The sequence below is a fragment of the Entelurus aequoreus genome, linkage group LG26 (genome assembly GCF_033978785.1).
Source record: "Entelurus aequoreus isolate RoL-2023_Sb linkage group LG26, RoL_Eaeq_v1.1, whole genome shotgun sequence".
In the NCBI taxonomy this organism is placed as follows: domain Eukaryota; kingdom Metazoa; phylum Chordata; class Actinopteri; order Syngnathiformes; family Syngnathidae; genus Entelurus; species Entelurus aequoreus.
Window position 1 is genome coordinate 34571506 of NC_084756.1, and position 9172 is coordinate 34580677.

At 37.0% G+C, this 9172-nt stretch overlaps 1 protein-coding gene across 1 annotated transcript in view; it reads right to left on the bottom strand.

Moving 5' to 3' along the window:
* Positions 1 to 8809, bottom strand: part of gata2b (GATA binding protein 2b) — a 54915-nt gene extending 46106 nt beyond the window's left edge. The window contains exons 1-3 of the mRNA XM_062037554.1: positions 8655 to 8809; positions 8157 to 8551; positions 5996 to 6580 (exon numbers count right to left, since the gene is read on the bottom strand). Of these exons, the coding sequence (XP_061893538.1) occupies positions 5996 to 6580; positions 8157 to 8376 (805 nt within the window). The 5' untranslated portion in view covers positions 8377 to 8551; positions 8655 to 8809. The remainder of the gene's footprint in view (positions 1 to 5995; positions 6581 to 8156; positions 8552 to 8654) is intronic.
* Positions 8810 to 9172: the final 363 nt, after the last annotated feature.

Genomic DNA, 9172 nt, shown 5'->3' on the forward strand with positions numbered 1-9172 from the left:
ATTAAACATTGTCAAAAAGCCTGTTGTTTCAACGTTGTAGTTGAGATGTAAAATATCCGTTAGGAAATTACCAAAATTCAATGGTCATAACAACGTCACAACCTGACATTGATTAAACGTTGTCAAAAAGCATGTTGTATTTGTATGGTAGAATATTGGTTGGGAAATGACCAAATTTCAATGGTCAAATCAACGTCAGAACCCAACATTGATTAAACGTTGTCAAAAAGCATGTTGTTTCAACGTTGTAGTTAAGATGTAAAATATCGGTTAGGAAATTACCAAAATTCAATGGTCATAACAACGTCACAACCTGACATTGATTAAACGTTGTCAAAAAGCATGTTGTATTTGTATGGTAGAATATTGGTTGGGAAATGACCAAATTTCAATGGTCAAATCAACGTCAGAACCCAACATTGATTAAACGTTGTCAAAAAGCATGTTGTTTCAACGTTGTATTTGTGTTGTAGAATATCGGTTAGGAAATGACCAAAATTCAATGGTCAAATCAACGTCAGAACCCAACATTGATTAAACGTTGTCAAAAAGCATGTTGTTTCAACGTTGTATTTGTGTTGTAGAATATCGGTTAGGAAATGACCAAAATTCAATGGTCAAATCAACGTCAGAACCCAACATTGATTAAACGTTGTCAAAAAGCATGTTGTTTCAACGTTGTAGTTAAGATGTAAAATATCGGTTAGGAAATTACCAAAATTCAATGGTCATAACAACGTCACAACCTGACATTGATTAAACGTTGTCAAAAAGCATGTTGTATTTGTATGGTAGAATATTGGTTGGGAAATGACCAAATTTCAATGGTCAAATCAACGTCAGAACCCAACATTGATTAAACGTTGTCAAAAAGCATGTTGTTTCAACGTTGTATTTGTGTTGTAGAATATCGGTTAGGAAATGACCAAAATTCAATGGTCAAATCAACGTCAGAACCCAACATTGATTAAACGTTGTCAAAAAGCATGTTTCAACGTTAGATTTAAGTTGCAAAATATCGGTTCGAAAATGACCAAAATTCAATGGTCATATCAATGTCACAACCTGACATTGATTAAACGTTGTCAAAAAGCATGTTGTTTCAACTTTAGGTTTGAGTTGTAGAATATTGGTTGGAAAATGACCAAAATGCAATGGTCAAATCAACTTTAGAACCCAACATTGATTAAACGTCGTCAAAAAGCATGTTGTTTCAACGTTGTATTTGTGCTGTAGAATATTGGATTGGAAAATGACCAAAATTCTATGGTCAAATCAACGTCAGACCCCAATATTGCTTAAACGTTGTTAAAAAACATGTTTCAGCGTTAAATTTAAGTTGTAAAATATCGGTTCGAAAATGACCAAAATTCAATGGTCATATCAACGTCACAACCTGACATTGAATGAACGTTGTCAAAAAACATGTTGTTTCAACGTTAGGTTTGAGTTGTAAAATAGTTGCTGGGAAATGACCAAATTTCGAAGGTCAAATCAACGTCAGAACACAACATTGATTAAACGTCGTCAAAAAGCATGTTGTTTCAACGTTGTATTTGTGCTGTAGAATATTGGTTGGAAAATGACCAAATTTCAATGGTCAAATCAACGTCAGGACCCAACATTGATTAAACGTTGTCAAAAAGCATGTTGTTTCAACGTTGTAGTTGAGATTTAAAATATCGGTTAGGAAATTACCAAAATTCAATGGTCATATCAATGTCACAACCTGACATTGATTAAACGTTGTCAAAAAGCATGTTGTTTCAACGTTGTATTTGTGTTGTAGAATATTGGTTGGGAAATGACCAAAATTCAATGATCAAATCAACGTCAGAACCCAACATTGATTAAATGTTGTCAAAAAGCATGTTGTTTCAACGTTGTATTTGTGTGGTAGAATATTGGATTGGAAAATGACCAAAATTCTATGATCAAATCAACGTCAGACCCCAATATTGCTTAAACGTTGTTCAAAAACATGTTTCAGCGTTAAATTTAAGTTGTAAAATATCGGTTCGAATATGACCAAAATTCAATGGTCATATCAACGTCACAACCTGACATTGAATGAACGTTGTCAAAAAGCATGTTGTTTCAACGTTAGGTTTGAGTTGTAAAATAGTTGCTGGGAAATGACCAAATTTCGAAGGTCAAATCAACGTCAGAACACAACATTGATTAAACGTTGTCAAAAAGCATGTTGTTTCAACGTTGTATTTGTGCTGTAGAATATTGGTTGGGAAATGACCAAATTTCAATGGTCAAATCAACGTCAGGACCCAACATTGATTAAACGTTGTCAAAAAGAATGTTGTATCAATGTTGCATTTGTGTTGTATAATATTGGTTGGGAAATGACCAATATTCTGTGGTCAAATCAATGTCAGAACCCAACATTGATTAAACATAGTCAAAAAGCATGTTGTTTCAACGTTGTAGTTAAGATGTAAAATATCGGTTAGGAAATTACCGAAATTCAATCGTCATATCAACGTCACAACCTGACATTGATTAAACGTTGTCAAATGCCTGTTTCAACGTTAGATTTAAGTTGTAAAATATCGGTTCGAAAATGACCAAAATTCATTGGTCATATCAATGTCAACCTGACATTGATTAAACGTCGTCAAAAAGCATGTTGTTTCAACGTTAGGTTTGAGTTGTAGAATATTGGTTGGGAAATTACCAAAACTCAAAGGTCAAATCAACGTCAGAACCCAACATTGATTAAACATTGTCAAAAAGCATGTTTCAACGTTAGATTTAAGTTGTAAAATATCGGTTCGAAAATGACCAAAATTCAATGGTCATATCAATGTCACAACCTGACATTGATTAAACGTCGTCAAAAAGCATGTTGTTTCAACGTTAGGTTTGAGTTGTAGAATAGTTGCTGGGAAATGACTAAATTTCAAAGGTCAAATGTTTTAACGTTGTATTTGTGTTGTGGAATATTGGTTGGGAAATGACCAAAATTCAAAGGTCAAATCAACGTCAGAACCCAACGTTGATTAAACATTGTCAAAAAGCATGTTTCAACGTTAGATTTACGTTGTAAAATATCGGTTCGAAAATGACCAAAATTCAATGGTCATATCAATGTCACAACCTGACAATGATTAAACGTCGTCAAAAAGCATGTTGTTTCAACGTTGTAGTTGAGATGTAAAATATCGGTTAGGAAATTACCAAATTTCAATCGTCATATCAACGTCACAACCTGACATTGATTAAACGTTGTCAAAAAGCCTGTTTCAACGTTAAATTTAAGTTGTAAAATTTCGATTCGAAAATGACCAAAATTCAATGGTCATATCAATGTCACAACCTGACATTGAATGAACGTTGTCAAAAAGCATGTTGTTTCAACGTTGTATTTGTGTTGTAGAATATTGGTTGGGAAATTACCAAAATTCAAAGGTCAAATCAACGTCAGAACCCAACATTGATTAAACATTGTCAAAAAGCATGTTTCAACGTTAGATTTAAGTTGTAAAATATCGGTTCGAAAATGACCAAAATTCAATGGTCATATCAATGTCACAACCTGACATTGATTAAACGTCGTCAAAAAGCATGTTGTTTCAACGTTAGGTTTGAGTTGTAGAATAGTTGCTGGGAAATGACTAAATTTCGAAGGTCAAATGTTTTAACGTTGTATTTGTGTTGTGGAATATTGGTTGGGAAATGACCAAAATTCAACGGTCAAATCAACGTCAGAACCCAACATTGAACAAATGTTGTCAAAAAGCATGTTGTTTCAACGTTATGTTTGACTTGTTCAACGTCAGGACCTCGTTCAACAAGTTGTCAACGTTGCTTTAATGTCTCGTGCCTGCTGGGATGTCTTACGGTTTATGAAAACCTCAAATTGAACGTTTCAGAAAATTTGGGGTTTTAAAAAAACTTGCAAGCCATGATCATCAAAATTATAAAAAAAATAAAGCCTTGGCTTTGCGTGTAACGAGTTTATATCACATGGATTGCTGACATTAATGAAGTTGTACAGCATGTTCTAATTTTTTGAGTTTGACCCGCAATTCATCTGCAAAATATATATTTATTTGAAATAAGTAATTAAAGAAAGCAGATAAAATGAAATGAATACATTTAAAAATGGAACATTGAAATAAATGGTGTTAAGTAGGAATAAATGACTGAAATAAACATGTAATTGAACACATTCAACTAAATTGTATGGAAGATGAACATCCATCCATCCATGGAGCCTATCCCAGCTGGACAAGTGGCCACCTCAACGCAGGATGGACTCATTTCAGATACATGTTGGAGGTTTTTGGGGTGCGTGCCTGATCCTAGATGCATTTTTGGACCCTCATGCATGCAGTTCAGTGGCAGCCAAGTCAGATAATTACAGAATCATGCTTAACACAAGAGGATTATTGTCAAAAGACTCTTATTATTTCCCAGTCTTAACATCATTTAGGAAATCACTGCCAAATCCTGCCAGCATTTAGAATCAAAACAAATGACTCTATTTAATTAGGACTATTTAAAATTGATTTTCTGGCCTGCTATGAATATAAATTTAGTTTTACAGTCTTAAATATGTTAACAAACCCATATTATTTGAGAATGTGTGTTTTAAATAATATATTCCTCATTATTTTTGAAGAAAATCCCCGCGGGATTGATGGCAACTTTTAATCTTAAAAATAATTTTTGATTAACCAGTCTTGTTGCTGTTAATTTTGTGGCGAGTTTGGTCCGTTTTGCATATTTAAGAAGACGCATATCATAAATTCCGTAATTAACAATATCTAACCACAATTACATTGTGCCCGAGAATGAACTAATGACGCAATCATCTTGACTATAAACACACTGCACACAAGCGAATGAATTCATACTTAGTCAACAGCCGTACTAACACTAAGAGTGGCAGTATAAACAACGCCAACACTGTCATAAACATGTGCCATATAGTGAAACCACACTAAACAACGACGACAAACACATTTTGGAAGATTATTTGCACCGCAACACAACATAAACACTACAGAACAAATTCCCAGAATTCCGCTACAATATAAACAACCGCCTTTGGTGTATCTACACCTAAAATCCACTGTAATGATACCACGTACACTAGCGTACCTAGTTGATACTATGATTACATCCATATTTTTTAACACCACAAAATCTTCTTTATATTGTGTTTAGAAACTCAGGAAATACGTCCCTGGACACATGCGGACTTTGATTATGACCAATGTATGATCGTGTAACTACTTGGTATCGGATTGATACCCAAATGTGTGGTATCGTCCAAAACTAATGTAAAGTATCAAACAACAGAGGAATAAGTGATTATGACATTTTAACAGAAGTGTAGATGTTGAAGCAGAAAGTAAGCAGATATTAACAGTGAATGAACAAGTGGATTAATAATCCATTTTCTACCACTTGTCTTTAATAATGTTGACAAAATAATGATGAATGACACAATATGTTACTGCATATGTCAGCAGACTAAATTAGGAGCCTTTGTTTGCTTACTTACTAATAAAAGACAAGTTGTCTTGTATGTTCACTATTTTATTTAAGGACAAAATTACAATAAGAAACATATGTTTAATGTACAAAATATAGGTATATATATATATATATATATATATATATATATATATATATATATATATATATGTGTGTGTGTGTGTGTGTGTGTGTGTGTGTGTGTGTGTGTGTGTGTGTGTGTGTGTGTGTGTGTGTGTAACAGGGTCAATTATGTCTTGTAAATAATGTATTTACCAATGTATATGTATGTGAATGTGAATTATATTTTTTTGGAATATATATATATATATATATATATATATATATATATATATATATATATATATATATATATATATATATATATATATATATATATATATATATATATATATATATATATATATATATATGGTGATATAAGAGCTCCATGTAAATGTGCAGTAATAATAATAATAATAATGTAGTCACTCACCGGTGCAGGAGCGACTTTTGCTTCTGTTGTTCTTTGGGTTGAAGCCGACCGAAGCTCCGAGCAGGCTGCCCGGGTGGAAGAGACCGCCGCCGTAGTCGTGGGCCGACGGCAGCGAGTAGGCGGGATATGTGGGTATCGGGTGGTGGGCGGCCGCGCTGTGAGCTCCCATGGAGGCCAGGCTGCTTCTCATCGGGCTCGAACCCTCCATCTTCATGCCCTCCGACAGCGACACGTGATATTTGATAGATTCCTTCTCGTCCGTCCTCGGCGAGGCGGTGCCCGGGTCCGGCGAGGCGTCCTTCGGCGGCGTCGGGGGGAAGGCGTAGAGGTGCGGGCTGGCGTGGGAGGGCGGCGTGAGGGAAGGCGCGGAGGCCGCGTTGGAGCCGCCGTTGCAGGCGTAGACCGCCGACAGGCCTCCGGGCGACGCGGAGCCCGGGTGGTGGAGACCCGGCTTGGTGAAGGGGCTGACGGCCCACGCGTTGTGGTGATGGTGGTGGTGATGGAGAGCTTTGCCGCCATCCAGCCATGAGATCCCCGGGCTGTGGATGAGGTGAGGCCGGCACACCTGAGTCCCCGTCAGCCGAGCTGTGGAGGCGACAAAGGGTGTTTTTGGGGGTTTTTTTTAATACAGTAATTGTGCATTCACACATATGGTTTTTCCCCATTTAAAATGAATTGGCCATTTTTCAAACGTCCACCATCTCCACATTTTTCAACTGATTGAAACAATTTCACCTTCAATATTCCACTCATCCTGCACATTCACACTATTATTTTTTCAAGTACAAAAAATTCCAGGAATTCCCAGAATTCCGTTTTTTCAACCCTTTTTTTCCCACCCTTTTTTCTGTCGACTACTCCTTCCACATTTTTCAACCGATTGAAACAATTCCACCTTCAACATATTCCACTCATCCTGCACATTCAAACTATTATTTTTTCAAGTTCAAAAAATTCCAGGAATTCCCAGAATTCCGTTTTTTCAACTCTTTTTTTCCCACCCTTTTTTCTGTCGACTACTCCTTCCACATTTTTCAACCGATTCAAACAATTCCACCTTCAACATATTCCACTCATCCTGCACATTCAAACGATTATTTTTTCAAGTTCAAAAAATTCCAGGAATTCACAGAATTCCCGTTTTTTTCAACCCTTTTTTTTTCACCCTTTTTTCTGTCGATTACGCCTTCCACATTTTTCAACTCACTTCAACCGTTCCGCCGTCAAAACATTCCTCTTAATCAGGACAAAAAACGAAGTTGTTTTTTGAACTGGAAAAATTCCCAGTTTTCCCGAAATTCCAGGAATTCCGTAATACCAATTCTGAATTAAAAATGCTACTTCAACATTTTTAAACAACTCAAACACCAACCATTTCAACTGCATTCATGCTCCTAATCATTTTTTTTTTAAATCCCGCTTTTCCCCAAATTACCAGGAAGTTTCCATTGAAATGAATGGGACACTTTTCCAAGTTGCACAATTCCCACATTTTTCAGCCTATTCAAACCATTCCACCTTCAACACATTCAATTCATCCTGGAATTTCAAACAACCATTTTTACACGTTCAACAAATTTCCAGGAATTCCTGTTTTTTCTAACCACATCCAAACTTTTTTTTTAGTGCGATGACTCCTTTCCCCTTTTTCAACCCATTTCAACCGTTCCACCGTCAATACATTCCTCATATTCGGGACAAAAAAAAACAAGTTGAAAAATTCCCCGGTTTTCCGGAAATTCCGTAATACCATTTTCCAATTAAAAACTGTTACTACTTCAACATTTCTCGCACAAGTTAAATCATTCCAACACCGACCAATTCAGCTCATTCAGGACATTCATGCTCCTAATCATTTTCAAGAAAATCCCGCTCTTCCCAAATTTCCAGGAAGTTCCCATTGAAATGAATGAGACATTTTTCCAAGTTGCACAATTCCCACATTTTTCAACCTATTCAAACCATTCCAACATCAACACTTTCCACTCATCCAACTAACACTTTCCCAAGTTCCAAACCAAATTCCGTTTTTCCTGGAAATTCAAACTCTTCAACATTCAAACTATTCTTACATTCATACTACATTCTGTCATACATTCTGTATTGGAGCATCTTCATCTGGTTCCTACATGATTATTATTATTATTATGAGGTGTCTTACCGTGGGGCTGGCTGTAGACTCTGGCCCGGGCAGGGTTGTGGTAGTACGGGTTCCCCTGAGCGTCCAGGTGGTTGAAGAAGACGTCCACCTCGTCCGGGGGCAGCAGCTGCGCCGAGGGCTCCATGTAGTTGTGGCCCAGGCTGTGGTGGTGCGAGTCCGGGTGCTGGCCGTTCAGCGCGGCGTGGTGCATCCAGCGGGGCTGATCCGCCGCCACCTCCATCTCTCGGTCTTGGTATCCGATTTATTGAGATTTTATATAAATCCAAGCAGAGAAAAAGGATGATGGAGAATTTTTTTTTTTTTTTTTTTTTACTCGTTTCTCTTTATAATCTGCAGGCCATTTGCAGGACTATTTTCTATAGGATCCAAATTCCACATAGAGTCCACTTGGAAACCTGCGGGACACAAACGAAAATGTGTTATGTTTCAATTAATTGATTCATTAATTTAAAAAAAAAATAAAAATAAAAAAAAAAAATGTAAATGTGCCGTACTTACTTGGACTAAACTTCATTTACTTTTTCTTTTTTTGAATCCTCCTCCGTCCTTCAAGCGTGTGCGCTTCTGCTGCTTGTGGCCGGAAGACGTTAGTCAAAAGCCAAGAGTGCGTCCGCGGGGACTTGAGGGCAACATGGAACTGTGGCGGCCTCACAGCCAGCCGCCACCATTGTCAAAGCTGTGGGCGGAGTCACGCTGCTCTCAGCCAATGAGAGGCTCCGGGACGCTGCTGGAGGCGGGGCATCAGGACAGAACACAAAAAAAAGGTAAATAATGGCCTGACTTTCTCTCCAAGTGTTGTCTAAGTATATGTTTTTTTTGTTTGTTTGTTTTTTTTGTCCTGTCCAGCTTCTCAGGCAAATCATATAGTTGATGTAGATGCCCATATCGGCTGTACAAATTGACTTTACAAAAGAAAAGTGTAGGATACTTCTCTTTTATTTGTATTTTGACTTTATTAAATGGATGTGTATTATTATTTGGTGCAGCCGGGCCGGAGCAGGAGGGGATGGAAAGAG